This window comes from Haliotis asinina, chromosome 14, assembly GCF_037392515.1.
Source record: "Haliotis asinina isolate JCU_RB_2024 chromosome 14, JCU_Hal_asi_v2, whole genome shotgun sequence".
Taxonomy (NCBI): domain Eukaryota; kingdom Metazoa; phylum Mollusca; class Gastropoda; order Lepetellida; family Haliotidae; genus Haliotis; species Haliotis asinina.
This window is the reverse complement of record NC_090293.1, coordinates 30,871,323-30,889,682: the sequence shown is the minus strand read 5'-3', so window position 1 is coordinate 30,889,682 and position 18,360 is coordinate 30,871,323. Positions and strand designations below refer to the sequence as shown.

Genomic DNA, 18,360 nt, shown 5'->3' with positions numbered 1-18,360 from the left:
CTTTTCAATATTCTCATTTGCAAAGCAACCACTGCCTAGGCTTTCCCACAATGAGCTGTGTGATAGTTAAGTATATAAGTTCAACCAAATTTTCCTTCTGTTTTAATTTTCATGTCACAATCAAATAACTTATTATTACATTTATCAAGTTTCTATATGCAACACCTGTACATATCGCCCTTTGTATTGTCCAATTTCTCCCCCACTAAAATCAAATGTCCCCAGCTCAAGGGAGACAACTGTGACAAGGGAGACAACTCTAAGATAGGTGTTACAAGGCCTACTTGCCAGTTTTCTCTTAGCAGTATGGCTTATAGAAATTATGTGCTTCATTTATTTTCCCCATACAGATTTCTTACTGGGAAAATTATTAAATCAGTTTCTTTACTCAAATATTAATATTGTTCTCAAATATTTATTACTGAATTCTCAATGTCTAGGGCTACATTTCATTCTTGCCATTGTCTATTCTCAAAATGGCTTGATGACTATTTTGTATGAGATAAATGTATTGTATCTACAATATTTGTTTGGAATAGTGTACATTGAAAGGTGCATACTTCGGTGCATATGTGAATATTGCTACCTAACTGGTGGAGGAGACCCACATCTCATGAAGCCAAACATCAACATCATAGCTTGTTGTGTCTACATCCGATTCAGTCTGTACATGTTGGGATAATGTTGATTTAATTCTAATTTTGTTCATGCAGTGATATGGGGGTGGTGAGGTAGCCTTGCGGTTCAAGTATCCGCTTGTAGAATATTGCTGAAAGAGTCATACAACCATACTCACTCACTCATGCTGCAGCAATAAATACTTTCTCACTTACGGATTACTTATTGCATATATATTATATTTGTTTCTGTAGTTTCTGCAGGAAGTTGGAAAAAATTGGAAAATGCTAAAAATGTCATCAGATATTTTCAGGTTGAAATGGAAGCTACTCATAAACACAAAAAGATTTTCATTAAGGCTTATTTTCAATTGGACATTTTATTTTATTTTGCCAATTTATTTGAATATTTTGACAATTTAGGGTTTCATAATTTTGGGTTTAGAATTGTTTTATTATATTTTGTTAACTTTGTGGGGAAATGTGTTTAGGTAAAATATGTTTAAGAATATAGACTGACTAGGTACCTGGAACATTACAGAATAGCAGTTTTTGAGCTGTCAGCATTATCCCACAAGCATCAGACTGTTCCATCCAACAAGCCAATGTATGACTCAGGACCATTTCTCCTTCCACCAGTAACCATGGTAACCAGACACTGCATATATGCAAAATATGTTATACCAGGTCAGTTCAACAAGCAGCAAGTACTTAGAGGAACGGAAAATCAAAAGGTACCCTGTCTTCATCAGGTATCAAGGTGTCCAGACTTCATCAGGTATCGGTACCCAGAATTTATCATGTATCTTGGGTACCCAGACTTTTTCGGGTATCAGTGCTGGCAATCTATGATTCCTTCAATTACTTCACTATGTCTTGTGTAGAAAATTAATTTGTGTCCCAGACCTCTGTAATCTTTAACCTGGAAACTCATATGCAGATATCATTATGGTAATAGTTCATTTCCATATATGATCTCAGAAGACAAATTTGTATTTTCAAATTGATTCCTTTAGCCTTATTTGCATTTCACTTAAATAACATTCATATTTGGATGATTCAATAATCTTTTGTTTAGAGAACCTGGCAATGCTTTGAGATTTAAAATCATGCAGTCACATGATCATATCCGTAAAAGGATCTTTCTAACTTCTTCATCCATCATTGGTACAAAGGGAGATAACTGTGATCAGACAGTCTGAAAGGAAATGAACTATTGTTTGATATGTGCCTTATAGTTAATGGGTTGAAGGAGACGGAGGGGGAAAAAGGGGGACCATGCAAGTTTAGATACATTTGGTTAAATATCCACACTGTATGCATGTTGCATTTTCAAAACAGTAAGCGTGAGCACTGTATGAAGTAATGGCTTATGAATATATGTATCTATGTATTTACCTGGCTATTAGAGTGTTAATGATAGAACTGTACTGTCCATTTCTTCCAATCAAACAGGTATATCCGGAATGTCTGTCTTGTCATAGGCTGGGGCCCTAGTGTAGTACAAGCGATGGTGTATCGAAAACACCAATGTAGATCTGTATAGCAGGCTGTTGTGACCTTGACCCACTTCTGTGTTACTGGCAAGGTCATGTGTCCTTGACCTTGTGTTGTCATCAAGGTCACATGACCCTGCTTCACTTCTGTGTTATTGGTAAGGTCAGATGACTTATGCCTATTTCTGTGTTATTGGCAAGGTTATCGTGACCATGACCCACTGACATGTATCTGTCAAGGTCACAGCCTTGACCCACTTCTGTGTATCAGGCAAGGTGTCTGTAGTTGCTGTGTGACCAATCGCACGTACATTCTTATCCACGTCCTTGCGGCAGAGGGGGTCTGTGAACATTTGATTGTGAAATATTTTTTATAAGGCTGCCCTTTATGATAACTGAGCATAAAGAGGCAGGCATCAATTATCATTGACTAGAATGAATAAAAATATAAGAAATAAAGATTAGTTTGCGTTTTTATTGTCAAAGATGACAGCAATTCATGGAGAAGAGATGCCTGAATAACTCCATTATAGATTTGAAATAGCCTATGGTTATCGATTCTTCACCAATTTCTGATGACATCCAAAAATAACTGACTTTCCAGACAGAGGACATACTGCCACTATTTCAGTGCTTTAGCTGCTGAAATACATATAAACATTCGACGGGTGGGGTGTCAGTCACAATCAGGGTGAGTTCCTGATAAACAAGTTTTACATAGCTGTAGATAATACACTTTGGGCAGCAGGGTTGAACCACATGCTTATCATGGTATAACATTTATAGTGTCTAATACCATGATATTACTGGCCAGTTGCTGAAATGGCTTATAACCATACTCACAAACACACTTTGGAACTCCAACCTGAGTTTAGCATGAAATACAACTGCATATACCACTGGACCAACTCCCAGTGTTATGTTGCAACAAACAACTTCAATAATAAGCTCCATTACAGGTGAATGAGTTTAGTTGACGCCACACTCTGCAATATTCCAGCTTTATGGCAGCGGTCTGTTAATAATCATGTCTGGACCAGACAATCCATTGATCAACAGCATGAGCATCAATCTGCACAAATGGTAACCAATGACATGTCAACCAAGTCAGCAAACCTGACCACCTGAGCCCTCTTACAACAAGCATGGTTGCCTCTACATCATGAGTGCAGAATCAAACCACAGTTCACAATGAGTGAGCATTCAACTGGTCTCTGGGGTAGCCCAGTTAAGCAAAATTGCAGCAATATCATGGCGGATATCTCCAGAAATGGGCTTCACACATTGTGGGCAACTGAACACAAGCCTTTTTAGTAAGACAAGCGAGTGCTTCAAACACTGGCTACCACACCTCGCCTGTTTTAGTGAGAATTTTGCACTCCCCTGTTACGGTGTGAATTTTGCACATCACTGCTGCTTTCATTTCAAATGGACCTTCTTTTCATGCAACTTAGCAGCAGCTTTCTTCTTCATCATCTGCAGTCTTTTGTCAGCACTAGCTGCGGCTGTTGATGGGGCGGAGCCACTTGACTGCTTGCCGCTGCCACTTGATGACACACTTGTAGATGAGCTGGATGACTTGGAGGAGCTGGATTTGGAAGAACTGGAACTCTTCTCGGAATGGTCTGACTTCTGTGATGAAGTTTTACCTGACTCTGATTTCTGGGATGTCAGCTTGCTTGACTCCTTCGAGCTAAACTTATCAGTTTTCTTTGATGACTCTGACACCTTGGGTTTTGCTGTTTCGCTTTTCCCAGCAAGATTAGCTGCCAGACTTGCCAGGCCACTGAGAGGCTTAGAGTTGCCAGACTCTTTACTGCTGACACTCTTGCTGGTAGTTGGCTCCTTGACCACTGCGGTCTGTGAACCATGAGGAGAGAATAGAGTTAGAAGGCTAAGCAGTTCAAAGGTCCTTATGAAGGACAGAGACGTATATGGGAGCATCAGTGGCATTTTGCTGTGAGGAAACAGCAAGAATACTTTCAGATATTCAATTCACAAAATACACCTTAAAATTAAAACCCAAGTCTGATCTGCTAGAGTTCAGCATACTCAGCCAAACATATCCTTTAAGGGAATGTTTGATATTTGTGTAACACCACATTCAGTATTCAGCTTTTGGGGAAGTCTGTAAATAACTAAGTCCAGACCAGAAAATCTGGTGATCAACATCAACAGCATTGATGCTATTGTGATATGATGACGTGTCAACCAAGTCTGTGAGTTAGCTGTCTCTTATGACAAGCATGGGTTGCTGAAGAAAATTTCTAATCAGGATTTTCACAGATTTTAAAAGAATTGAAGTGCATGTGTTTTTATGACACTATGTGGTCAGAACATACTGCTACTTAACACAACATCCATGGCAATCCACAGAATATTATGGCATTTATGACACCATGATATTATTTTAGAAAAGATTGTGTGATGGTAACAATGATTTTTTAATTGAACGTTTATGAAATTTCAAGTTCATTAATGAAAAGAGATGATCTTTCCAGTGTGAAATGCATTTTGAAAGAATAATGAGCAATACTGCATCACAGTTTCAGACAAGATGAAAACATACAGACACATGTTTCACAAATTTCCATGGTATCAACCGTAAGGGAGAAACTATAACTGTCCTCCAAGCAGTTTACTAGAATGACCCTGACCTTTGCATCCATTCTCCTGAAGGGCAGTACATTGGCAGGTGTGGTGTCAGTCTTGCTGGGCTTGGTGAAGAGAGGGGGAGACTCCTTGCTCTGTGCCACAGCCGAAGAGGAGGAGGAAGACTTCGGCTTTGAGGGCTTGGATGCCTGCTGTGTAACAGATACAGTGTTTGCAATACTTTACTACAGGTATTAACATCTACAGACCCTGAATGAAATCTGAAAACAAAACACACAACACTGTACACACTTTCACACTGTTTCTACCATATCAGTTAGCAAAGACTATGGCACAGAGAAATCTGTATTTTAATAAAGACAAAGCAAAGAAATAACAGGAAGTGGAACTGTAAGTCATCACCACATAATCAATCATGGATGGTTCTTGAATGTTAAAAAAAAAAGGGGAAAGATTCTCTTTGAGAAAAATAAGGGCCTGCAAATATTTGAAACTGACCCGATGCAATAACATCCTGCGCTGAGTCTCCCTAAGGGTCGGCAATTATTTCATTAACTGCCATGAACTACATACATTGTCATGTTATGAACATATATTTACAGAGAGACATGTTCAAGTAGCATTACTTGATATTTCTGGAATAATACTTGGAGCACACTCACTCACTCACTCATCATGTAGGTTAACACTTGCATCACGAACATAAACAGATTCTCACATTGCCTATCAAGAAATATATTCTCATATTATCAGCATCCCCTCAAAATATATATTTTACATTTTACATTATTATCACAAAAACAAGACCATTTTCAAATTAACTGTCATGGAAATATACACATTCTTACATTCTGTTCTCGAGGAAATTGTAACATCAATCGCCATAAAGATACATGCATTCTCAATTTACTTGCACATGGCACCATTGCTAACTTTTCAATGCTGTGTTGAAATGGTAAAAATCCAGACCTAAAATGAAACTGAAATATTTTGAAACGAATAAAAGCTGTTGCTGACAGGGACAGTTGTAACGGCAGTGGGTCATGAGAAAGAAGACCCAGGGCTAACAGACATCAGAAGGTGTTCTTGTCAAACCCAGATACCTACCATCTTCTTCATGGACTTGGAGCACCGGGAACAGTACCACACAAACCTTGGGTCATTCACATCCTGCTCTGTGACAGGCGGCCGGTGACATTCCTGTAACCATGGGAACAAATTGGCTAGACTCATCAATACATGGACATTGATGATACAGGCAGTTGATCATCTGGTCTCACCATGCATTCATATCAGAGTGAGTTGAGTTTGATACATTTTGCTATTTCTGAAAATTTTTCAATCACGGTTCACAATTTTGTTAAGAAGTCAACAGTATCTACATAAAGCAGTTCTTACACTGACCATGACATTGTAATCACTGTGATGCAGTTCTGGAGCTTCACTTACTGACTGATACAAAATGTAAATTTCTATTTACCAAGTGATACAAGCTGTGGAGCTGTACTTACCAAGTGATACAGGTTGTGGTGAGTGGGTGAGTTTAGTTTTACGCCACACTCACCATTATTCCAGCCAGTGGCAGCAGTCTGTGAATAATTGAATCTTGACCAAACAATCCAGTGGCCAACAGCATCAATCTACATCCTTGGGAACCGATGACATTTGTCAGCCAAGCCAGTGAACGTGACCATCCGATCCCGTCAGTCGCCTCTTCCGACAAGCATGGGTTACTGAAGATCAGTTCTAACCTGGACCTTCACGAGTTACAGAGATGGAGCTCTATGTACCAGGTGATACAGGTTGTGGAGATTATGATACAGATAGCAGTATATACTTACCTGGTGATACAAGTTGTGACACTCCTGGCACTCTACTAATTGATTTCCAGAGCTGACATCGAATTGCCTGGAACATGAAATGGTGGCCATAGTCGTGTATCTTGTATACTTATAACAAACCCATCAACCCCAACATTGTAACCATAGAATACACACGAGTTGCTTCTCAGGCATCCTTGATAATACCCAGGGTACCTACTCCAATAAATTTCCACTTGTACCCTGGATACATCAACGGCACCATAATTGTATTACCTTCCTTTGCTGGTTCCGCCTTCCAACAGTAGCCAATCAGAAAAGTCATTACAACGGAACTGGCTATACTGGCGGTCATAGCTGCCAAGGTTTGCTTGCTGTGCCGCTCAGATTTAGTGAAATATCATACAAATTGATATTTCTGAAACTGTACAAAAATATATGCAAGAAATCTACCTCTTTCATGGTATCTCTGCAACAACTGGGTTGCCAAGTTTAATCAGTTAGATAAAAGAAGCAAAAGTTAGTTATGATAGAGGTCTTGTTCAGCTGCAGCTTTCCAGCACAGACACCTGATTGGATAAAAAGTCAGCAAAGGGAGGTAATACAATTATCGTAACATCCATCAAAGCATCCAGGGTACTAGTGGAGATTTTTTTTTCGGAATGTATACCCTGGAGATTATCAAGGATGGTCCTAAAAATGCAAATGGATCATTATTTATCTTGTTTGAATTTCTTGTTCCCTATGATGTTCCTACGATGTTTCCTTTGTCTTTCAGTATATTTACAAGGTCTATATTTCATGTGATTATCAATCTTTAGTGTCCCACTTATGCACAGTGGGTGAGTTTGGTTTAACTACACTTTGAACAGTCAAATCATGGCATGTCAGCTTGATGTCTGAGGAAGGAAGTCACAGATTTTCACCATTGGGTGAAAGCAGGTTGATCAGAAGCTGACACAGTTCAAAATCTGGAATTCCAACCCACTACCATAGGCTCTGGCACGCCTAAACATGAACCTCTCCACAGCAAACTTAATCAGCATAGACTACTCAGGAGCCAGCAGCAAACCCTCAGCCCCAAGGAGATCTGTGCACTAAAACAGATGTAATTCTATGTTGAATAGCTTGAGTCCACCTAATCATGGATATCAAAGATAACTTTAAGAAAGTATGAGAATATTTATGAACATAATGCCTAGCACATTATTATTGTGCTAGGCATAAGGCTGGACATAAGCAGGATAATTAATGCCTGGCAAATTCACCAAACATTATGTCGATAAATAAAATGAATTTCCACAATCACGACAATACTCAGTAAAATGGCGTGCCTGTTAAAAGCTGAATGTCTAAGTGTGCGTCCTTGAGAATGGTGACCTACCTGCAGACAACACACGATATTCCAAGGTCAAAGGCAAAGTCGTCTGCATCCATGCTTCTCTCTTCATCCGTTGACTCATCATCTACAGCCGCTTCCTTTTTCTCTCGTTCCTTCTCTCGCTCCTGTCTTTCTTTCTCTGCTCGCTCCCTCTCTCGCTCTTTCTTCTCCTGCAATTTCCTTTCTTTCTCCTTGGCCTCCTTCTCCTTTCTCTGTTTCTCCTTCTCTCGCTCCTTCTCTTTCTCACGACTCGATTTGGATGATTCTTTCTCTGAAGGTGCCTGCGAATCCAGCCTTGGTTTCTTGGAATCCTGTGAGGACTCTGTCACATTCTGAGACAACTGAAGCAAATGAGTTAGGTTACCAACAGAATGGGACAAGAGATGGAGCTGCATATAACCATGGTAACCAGTGTTAGAAATAACTCATAACAAGTAAACAGGTCAGTTTGAGCCTGGTCTTAAATACACGACATGTTTTTATGGATAACAGCTACTATTTATTCTTCTAATAACCTTTGTATGTTTCAGAGCTAATTCTTTTGAATTTGACGTGATGAAGGTGCAAGAAATAGCTTGGCAACATTGTATAAAGAATAAAAAGAAGTTGTCACCCATAAAAACGTGTCATGTTTTTATGTCCGTCTAACTTCTAAATGCTTTTCAAAAACTTGAGTCTTGTCTATAGCTAGTCTATAATGAAAGTTCAAACTTGTCGACAACTCTGTGTTTTCATTTTTTAGCAACATGATAAATTTACACATCTTGTCTTGGTTTCTAAAAGGTGCCAACATGACACACTCTTTTGATTTCATGCATCAGGGCTCCTAATATGGGCTGTATCTGCATATGTACGGATAAAAAATATTGCTTTATTGTTTATTGACCTGTTTACACAAGGCTAGCAATGTTGTGGTGCATATATGACACGAAACACGAGATTACTTAAATGCTATCCTTTCAGTACTCTTATACTGAATAACCAAGGCGTACGTACTCCTTGTGTTGAAAAAATATCTGGAGCCTTAGGCATGAAGCAAACAAGGAAACATGAAAGAACATTGCTGCACTCATTCTCATCTATTTCACGCAACAAACAAGCATAAGAAATCCATGATTACTGGATGCTCACAGAGTCACGACTCAGAGATGTAATGAGCGAGTGAGTGAGTTGAGTTTTACGCCGCACTCAGCAATATTCCAGCTATATGGCAGCGGTCTGTAAATAATTGAGTCTGGACCAGACAATCCAGTGATCAACAACATGAGCATCGATCTGCGCAATTGGGAACCAATGACATGTGTCAACCAAGTCAGCGAGTCTGACTACCCGATCCCGTTAGTCGCCTCTTACGACAAGCTGAGTCGCCTTCAGAGATGTAATGACCAAGCTACAAATGCCCCCAGCAACCTCATCTCGGGTCAGTAAGAAGTCACAAAAGGAGGTTAACCACCTTCTCAAAATTCCTCTTCTCTGCATCCCGCTTGCGATTTGTGTCTTCCTCCTGTTTGTTCTTGGAGGGCTTCTCTGACTCATTAGACCCACCCTGGAGTGAGACAGACATGATGTTCAAATGTTTAGATCATCCCTAGATATGCAGTATCTAAGGTATAGTCTGGTAGAAAATGTTTCAGGACGGTGTTTGGTAACTTTACTTTAAAACTATAAGTGCTATCCGTTTTCAATTTGGTATGAGCCTTTATAATTCTTCTACCATTGAGGATTTTAATTGTCATGACTTATCACTCGATAATAAGAAAGTTGTCTATAAGAGCTGTCATTATTTCAAGTGACAACAACACCTCACATGTTAAGGGTGTTGAGCTACTTACCAGAACAGTGACCGTTGGTCATGCAAATAGGCAGGTCACATGTCACATTCTTACATTATGCTCGGCAGGTCATATCACATGACTTCAAGCACGTGCATTTTGCACTAGTTAACAGTGTGGTGTAGGGCAGAAGGGGTCATCTCAAAATCAAATATGTCACATAATTTATGTGATGTTTTCAAATTGCTAATGCGATGTCTTTTCATGCACATGTAAATAACAGAGCATTTTGATTGTTTAGTTTCCATGAAAATATTTTGAGCTTGGAAGTAGTTAGGGGACAGGTTTATTTGCTAGGCATTATTCACATTCCATTAATCATATTTCTGTGAAACTATGCATGTACACATTACTGAAGTGGGTCTTTGATTTGTATTTGGGGGGTTGATCATTTACATGTTTTCCTCAAATTTTTCAAGATTTTTCAATCACAAAGCATCTCTTCTTCGGACAGGTCAGTATCTGATTCATCTCCAAGATGTATTAAGATTGGTGGGATGGTCTCTTCTCTAATACCATCTAGTTTCCAGTACTCATTTTCAACTGCCAATACATGTTTGACACAGGCCTCCCACCGACTGATATCAATCTCCCGTATTTCCATATGAACAATTTTTTTTAATGTCAGGTAACTTGAATGTCGTGTTTGTAGCGTGATACCTTCCCCTTGATATCCCCCCATATCAATTCCATTGGATTCAAATCGCAATGGTAAGGCGGTTGTCGTAGAACCTCGTGACCAGCGTTCTTCAACATATTGTCAATGGCATAGGAAGGAGGTGGTTTGTGCTGTAACACAAGCTCATACAACACTGGTTTTGTTGCTTTGTCAGGTCTCAGATGTTGTTTCTGTCAAGCCATTCAATGATCTCTGCTTTACGACAATTGGATGTTGGACACCGATTGTCAGACTCACTGCAACTGTGGTATGGAGCATTGTCCTTGACTACCAAGGACTTTTCTGGAAGGGCTGTGATCAGTTGTTCTTCTACATACTGTGTAAAGACGCTCCTGTCTGTCAGGATGCTGCCATTGTTAAGATGCTATATGGGAGGCATTTACCCATGTCTCGTCTAGATACACCGGTTCGTAACCATTGGCGCGTTTTTTTCTAATTGTTCTCAAGTAATTTACTCTTGATTTTACGATGTCATGCCGTTCACACATGGCAAGTTTTATCCCCTGAACATTTTATATTTGTAACCAAATTTCAGCAACAATTGCATATAGTATAGCGAGAGACATCAAGCTCGTGGTCTTCAGCAAGGATTTGTTTCAATCGCCGTATTGACACATGCTCATTTTGACGTATTAGTTTTCTAATTGTGTCCCTGACAAGCCTTTGATCAAAACTATCCAGTTTTAATTTCCTACCAACTTTTGAGATGGTCCCTGGAATGTCCGTAGACGAGGCATGGATAATTCCAGTCAACACACCCTTTGAGAGATCCAAGGCATGTTGGGTCCGTTTGAAATACTTTTCAGGGGCTATAAATAGACGGCTCCTTTCACTTTCTCGTTCGAAATAATTATAGATTTTTCTAATAATGTCTTTTGCATCAGCCGACAAATTGGATGTAGACATTTCTCTATGTGTAGATGTATGTGCACTTCATGCAATGCACATGCTTGAAGTCATGTGATATGACCTGCCGAGCATAATGTAAGAATGTGACATGTGACCAGCTTATTTGCATGACTTGGTCACTGCTCCGGGAAGTAGCTCAACACCCTTGACCTGTGAGGTGTTGTTGTCACTTGAAATAATGACAGCTCTTACAGACAACTTTCTTATCAAGTGATAAATTATGACAATTAAAATCCTCAATGGTAGAAGAATTATAAAGGCTCATACCAAATTGAAAACGGATAGCACTTATAGTTTTAAAGTAAAGTTACCAAACACCATCCTGAAACATTTTCTGCCAGACTATAGGATAAAAGCAGTTCAAATTTTTTTGACAACAACTACGGAGCTTTTCGCAAAATTATTCTATAAAATAATATTGTGTAATATTTTCTGACACAAATAAATTCCTCAAAATGATTTCAGACTTATCTTATCTGTCTTTTTACCTTCTTTGATTGACCAAAAGTCACCTTCAAAAGATAAATGATCATTATTCTGGCAAAAGGGAGCTAATGGGAAGAAAAAACAGCCAACAAAATTATTGTGGCCATATATTGGCCAGACCTTATGATCCCGCCTCTGAGCAATCACATCATCAAGCATGGCCTTGAGCTGAGCAGCTGAGTCCTTGTTCCGGGAGTGTAGCAGCTTGAGAGCCTTCACAAACATGGGGTCTAGCTCCAGGGAGGCCATACTGTCCTCTGTGAGATGTTTCCTGTTCAGCAGTCTGAAACGTGACGAGGGAAGAACACATTTTTATTTTTTTTCTCACAGAAATACAGCTTGGATAGTTTAGCACGTGTTAATGAGTTGTAGATTCAGTCACACTCGTTCTGACAGAAACTCAGTCTTATGGTGGAGAAATGGATGATCGGGACACAGCAAAGTAAAGATTATTTTTTTAAAGTGGCAATAAAAAATAGTTACACGCTCAAATAAAAGGGACATACTGATGCCCAAGCAACACATTTCACTTTTTTATTTAGCTTAATGGGATGTAAAATGGACTTGGGGAGTTTTATTCCAAAGTGATAACAAACACATTGTTCCCCCATGACCGACCTGTGCCAAGATGCCTTGCATAAGGAAATGGTTAGTTACATCTGCTAGATAGGGTGACATCATTACGGATATGGAGTGAGTGAGTTGAGTTTTACGCCGCACTCAGCAATATTCCAGCTATATGGCATCAGTCTGTAAATAATCAAGTCTGGACCAGACAATCCAGTAATCAACAGCATGAGCATTGATCTGCGCAACTGGGAACCAATGACAGGTGTCAATCAAGTCAGCGAGCCTGACCACCCGATCCCATTCGTTGCCTCTTACGACAAGCTGAGTGGCCTTTTATAGCAAGTATGGGTTGCTGAAGGCCTATTCTACCCCAGACCTTCACAGGTCCACGGATATGGATATCACAAAGTATGCAATGTTACAAACAGGGCTGAAACAGGAACCCGGGTACTCGAGTATGAGGCAGGTAGGAGCACTATTTTCGTAGTAACATTCTACACATGCACTCTCCCTCTCACTCCATGTGTAGTTGTGTCAATCACCATCCAACATTTTGTCTTATTTCAAGCTGACTGAAGACAAGCTGAAAATAGAATGCTTGTTATGTGCCATAAAGCTTTCATAATTAGCAAACTTTAAAATAATTGATGGTTGAAAATTTACAGCCAAAACTTATATTTGTATTCAAGCTAGTAGCTAGTAGCTTGACATCAATAAAGTCGAGAACTATATTTAACTTGTGTCATTAATTCATACCAATAGATCATGAAATTACTAATCAGTCTGAGAATAAATCAGCAGACTCGATCACTATGCGATCTCTGCTCACCTGCTTCGCAGTCTCAAAGACTAGTACTCATAAGTGTCATATACTCATGAGTACTTCAACGTGAGTACTTGAGTACTTTCCAGTGTTAACCGTTTCAACCCTAGTCACAAAACTCTTTAACTTTTTGATATTTGTCTTTTAGTGGCATTTAGAAGTTACTATTGATGGCCAAGATATTTTACAGATTAATCTTCTTTCCACACAACTTCAGGGTCATGAACTTCACCTGCTGAAGGGATTTGTACGGACCCCTGAAATTTTGTGTGGAAAAGACTCAAGAAGTGTTCAACACTATTCCCTCTGTGGAAAACAAAGCAAGGCATACTGTTTCAGATGAAAAGGAATAGGAAAAATAGGTAAGCAGATATTGTTCTGTCATGTTGAGTTCATTGATGGTTTCTAAGTAGAAAGACATAACAGATATAATAACAAAGGATATAACAATGACAGGCTTCGGCCAAACTGACATGTGTTTTTGTTGCTGTTTTTGTGAACACATAACTTGGGGTAGACCGCACTTTACTGGACCCCAGAACCTGCATGGGTAAGTGATCAATCAATATATGTGCCTCAGCCTTTCATGTGTAGGAACAGGTCAAAACAAACTTGCTGAATCAGGGGATCCTTTTTTCAGTGAAGGAATCTAAAGTCATCCTTTCTTTAGTATGTGTATGCCCCAAATTATCCAATACAGACATGAAAGTATCTATATAAATTCTTTTCAACATGTTGACTTTAATTTTTTGGTGCGATTACAGAATAAGTTCGCCACCTTATTTTGTGACTATTTTACAAAAAAAATCCATTCCTCTAATACTCAGGGTTAGGTTAGGATTTCGGGGTTTGGGTTTTAGATTTAGGGTTAGGTTTGGTTTAGTGTTAAAGTTTTTGTTTGGGCTAGCATTTCTTTCTTTCTTAGTTGCTGCCTGGGTGGCGATCATATCCTGCAGCGTCTACATCTTGCGTAGTACGGGTCAGTTGAATGGAGATATACACATTTCCCCTTTCAAAATTAGAAGTTTCAGAGGTTAATACCTAACAATCATTCCAATTGGGATTTCACAATATATTCTTGACATACACACCTTTAATCCGTTTACTTTTGAGACCGTGATACAGACACAATCAAGCACTTACAACGACATCAGTTTAGAGTTATCTTCCCTTTTCACTTCCCATTCCGGGAAAAAACGATTTCAGATTCACAGGAACTTGAGGAAACTTTTTGAAAGAAAGAACTATTAATGTTCATTAATGTAATTAATATAACTTGTTTTGTTTATACTTAATAAACGATATGTAACAAAATGTATTCAGGTCATCGCAACATGATTTCAACAAGAATGGAGACAATCTGTCTGGCTCATAGCCCCTGTACTTTAGTAGCTATTCTTGCCATGTTAAAGTCTTAGGACCACCTTTTATTTACTTAGCTTTTCATATTTTGAGAGAGAGAGAGAGATTAACCCTTAGTCTAACTATTTTTTAGACAAGCGTCTCTTCGTCTCTAATATTGTTGAATGCGTTGAATTATGCTAAATGAATTTGTCATAAGCAAATGCGGCTTTTGGGTGGCTGAGGGGAAATCAACAAACAAGATTCGTACAACTGAATAGGAAGCTTTAAGATGTTCAACAGTGTAAGAATGGCATTCCCTTCTCCTCTGGCAAACTGTTTTTAGATAAGTTTATGTTCAGTCTGTCCTCCAGACAGATGACAATCTTTTCCTCCAAGAGAGAGGAATCCTATCGACTGACAGTTGAAATATTCTTCGATCATCAGATCATTCGAACGAAAGAGCAATGTTAAGAGAAATAAGATAAAGTCAATTGTCCTGCAAGGGAATTTCTCATGCATTCTAGAGGCCAGTACAATTCACTCGTAAAACATCACTGAAATGAAAATGTGTTCTCTGAAAACCTTCATCTTTAGAGCGATGTGTTCCATATTCAGGCGAAAAGCTAATGATATTACTACATTTCACTGCTTGAGAAGTGTTAGATGAGCTACGACACGACAAATAACCTCAATCTGCATATATGGGAACGCCCTCCAGAACATTCCATGTGAAACAAGAGGGAAACAGGTTGTCGTTTAAATTCTGAAAAGTAAAGGGTGGGGGGAAGGGTAGAGAGTAATTAACACATGTACCCATGAAGGAGACGAGCCTGGGTATTCGACGTGACAAGCGAACGGTTTAACCACTAGACTACCCCATCGCCCTGGGAAGAGCCGGATGTAGTGCAGGGTGAAGACCTTTAAGATTTTGGTGCAAGCCAACAGCAATGACAAAGTAAGGACCATACTCAAGTTGAGCAGATGGATTCGAACCCATGATAACAGGATCCCGGTACACCTAGAGAGAACGCAACTCTGTAAAGTAACAAAGCCGCTCGTGCTCCCTTATCACCAAAACAACTAATTAATTAATCAATGAACACCTATTTAACTGGACAGGGGTTAATGGGTTTCCTATACCAAGGATTAACGCTAAATCCGGACTCACGATGAGGAGAATGAGTCTCATCTCCGGGGGATTAACCCTCTGGAATTAATTATATAGATCAATATCAGGGCCATTCTTGTTATAGCACCCGTGAAGGTCTAAACTCACTCACTCACTCTTGTTATAGTGACTTGCCATGAATATACTCAGTATTGTCCAATAGGATCTCGGTATGGACTACTTAGAACCCGTACGGAAACTAGTTTCTTTATCACATGGCATCGAAAATCCTTGGCTGTGCTCCTATATTGATTAATAGGTCTTCATTCACTGATGGTTGTTCCCGTTTGAACATTATCATTCTTTTAGCCAGTTCGTCAACAATAAGTGTCGTTTTACAACAACAAAACTCCGAATTCAGTTGTTATCACGTCAAAATAGGTTTCAATTTCAGGACCGAAGACCCAAGTTCGATTCCCCACACGGATACAATGTGTGAAGCTCATATCTTGTGTGCCATTGCTTAAAAACGGCGTAAAACCATACTCACTCTCTTAGAACGGACAAGCCAGTTGCGCACTATAATGTCAAGCTCAATTTGTAATCTGGGATCAGACTGCTTAATGCCATAATCACATTTCCTTAAACCGCTTTATATCCCCCAGTAAAGACCATGTGGTGTGTAAACTTAAATATGGACGCCAGCTTATCTAACAAACGTTTCTACCTTATCGCTTGGTACAGCCTGGTTGATATCCCTGACGTAACGACCGCGCGATGTAACCGACGTGTCTTTTCAGTCTGATTCGAATTTTTCATAGCAAAGTCAACGTCAACGGATTTAAACCAGAGCAAACAGAAGAGCGTTGTTATCAGTCAGAACTGCCCGACCATCTACAGCAGGGCGATTTGCCACAGGGTCGGTGGGGTAGCCCAGTGATTAAGGCGTTCACTCGTCAAGATGAAAATCCGGGTTCGATTCCCAACATGGGCATAATGAATGAAGTCCGTTTCTGGTGTCCCTTGCCGTGATACCGCTGGAATACTGTTAAAGGAGTCGTCAAAACCATACTCTCTCGATTCGTCACTGAGTGTTTACTACCTTCTTTGAGATGTTGTACTTCAGGGCTGTAATGAACCGTTAATTCACCACTTCTTCGAATATTCCATGGATCCCAAATATTTTTGTATGACTGCAGCTGAAAAAAGAAGACTGTGTCATGTTAGGACTGATGGTGTTATTGTTTTGGTTTGTTACGACAATTAAATGTGGAATGGGATTTTAAAGATATTATTTCATTGTTGTGGAGAAGAGTGAAATCTAATCGCAAATCGTCATTGTTATATTATCAGCATTGGCACTATCACCATCATTACGACAATAATGATGATAAAGTTGATGACGATGACGATGACGATGACGATGATGATGATGACTCAAGGTGTTATTCAGAAAATAAGCCTAACTTAACTGCTAGAACAATAACACACAAAATGCTTATTGACAAGAACACATTGCCGTTTATAGAGGCAGGGGCGGTAGGGCAGCCAAGTGGTTAAAGCGTTCGCTCGTCACGCCGAAGACCAGGTTCGATTCCCCACATGGGTACAATGTTCCACGTCGTCAAATTGCGGAATATTACTAAAATAGGTGTAACAATATCATACCGGTTTTCGTTTTTCTGTTAAAGACAGGTCATAAGTTAGAGTCATAAAACTATCAATACACAAACTCTCTACACACTGTCTCTAATAAATAACAACACTTTCAACACCGGGTCACCTAACAATAAACCGATGGGTTCCAACGAACAACAGTATAAACACACATGGACACTGAATATTTGCTTTACATTGGCAATATATTCTTAGAACGTCAGATAAAGGAGAAAGTCTCCACAGAATGAGGAACGAATTTATTCGATAACAACGGCTTGACGACCAATAGAACCATTGAGTAGCGACGCTCTGCTTTAGTCAAGGGTCGGTGCGCGTTCCATTGCTTTCATAAAAACGTTTATGACACGGGTGGTGATAGCATACTGCCATAGCGTGAGTTATTGTAGAATGCGACACTATAAGTAAAGAAAACGAGATTATCGGATTACCGATAAGTTCTTAGGTCACGTGACTACAGTTGGGCAAACAGAAAGGCTGTAAATTATTTGACATCCGCCATTCACACATCGATTGTAATGAAATCGACGGTCGTAGAATTCAATAACGTTTTTGATATCAACTGTATGTGATTTGTATTATCGAACTTTTTGATTGTCGACTTTTTGTTGAAGCGCTTGTATGTCGATTGCAAAACGACATTGGACGGTGATTGACAGCTTTGTTGTACATTGCGGAGCGGTTTGACTGTAAGAGTAGTGAAATGTACAAACGGTAATGCACAACACGAACTCCAGGCGATGGATACGAATACTTCCATGAGACCGGGTAACGGGCTGTATTTACCTATCTCGCTCACTTAATCAAATAACTATCAATCAACGGAGTATCACTGTACTGAGCATGGGCGACCGTTTTAACCAGTTCGCAGGAGAGTGAAATGACAGGTGACTTGATATTTGTAAATGCAACGAGTACTCTCAGTCTGTGCTCTGTGAACATTTATATTTGTATGGAATATTTCCAGATCGCAGTTTGGATTTGTGACCTGTTGGTAAACTGAAC

General features: G+C 39.5%; 1 protein-coding gene across 2 annotated transcripts; it reads right to left on the bottom strand.

Annotated features, from left to right (window-relative positions):
- Positions 1–2,574: 2,574 nt before the first annotated feature.
- LOC137261473 (integrator complex subunit 12-like) lies at positions 2,575–14,402 on the bottom strand. 2 transcript variants are annotated; one of them, XM_067799227.1, is made up of 8 exons: positions 14,318–14,402; positions 11,954–12,116; positions 9,381–9,473; positions 7,931–8,268; positions 6,568–6,634; positions 5,834–5,926; positions 4,771–4,917; positions 2,575–3,973 (listed from the first exon to the last, which is right to left on the bottom strand). In XM_067799227.1, exons 2-8 carry the CDS (start codon positions 12,080–12,082, stop codon positions 3,533–3,535), a joined length of 1,308 nt encoding a protein of 435 aa, XP_067655328.1. In that variant the 5' UTR covers positions 12,083–12,116; positions 14,318–14,402; the 3' UTR covers positions 2,575–3,532. The 2 variants fall into 2 exon arrangements, with proteins under 2 accessions (XP_067655328.1, XP_067655329.1); XM_067799228.1 differs by having other exon boundaries at positions 7,931–8,259; positions 14,318–14,389.
- Between the last annotated feature and the right edge of the window lie 3,958 nt (positions 14,403–18,360).

Bases quoted from the DNA above. Each gene is read 5' to 3' on its own strand.
- LOC137261473 (XM_067799227.1), bottom strand. From the start codon at position 12,082: ATGGCCTCCCTGGAGCTAGACCCCATGTTTGTGAAGGCTCTCAAGCTG. The intron at 4,918-5,833 runs GTAGGTATCTGG...TCTGTTACACAG, and splicing joins CCAAGTCCATGAAGAAGATG to CAGGCATCCAAGCCCTCAAA. The intron at 3,974-4,770 runs GTCAGGGTCATT...CATGGTTCACAG, and splicing joins TCAGGAGAATGGATGCAAAG to ACCGCAGTGGTCAAGGAGCC.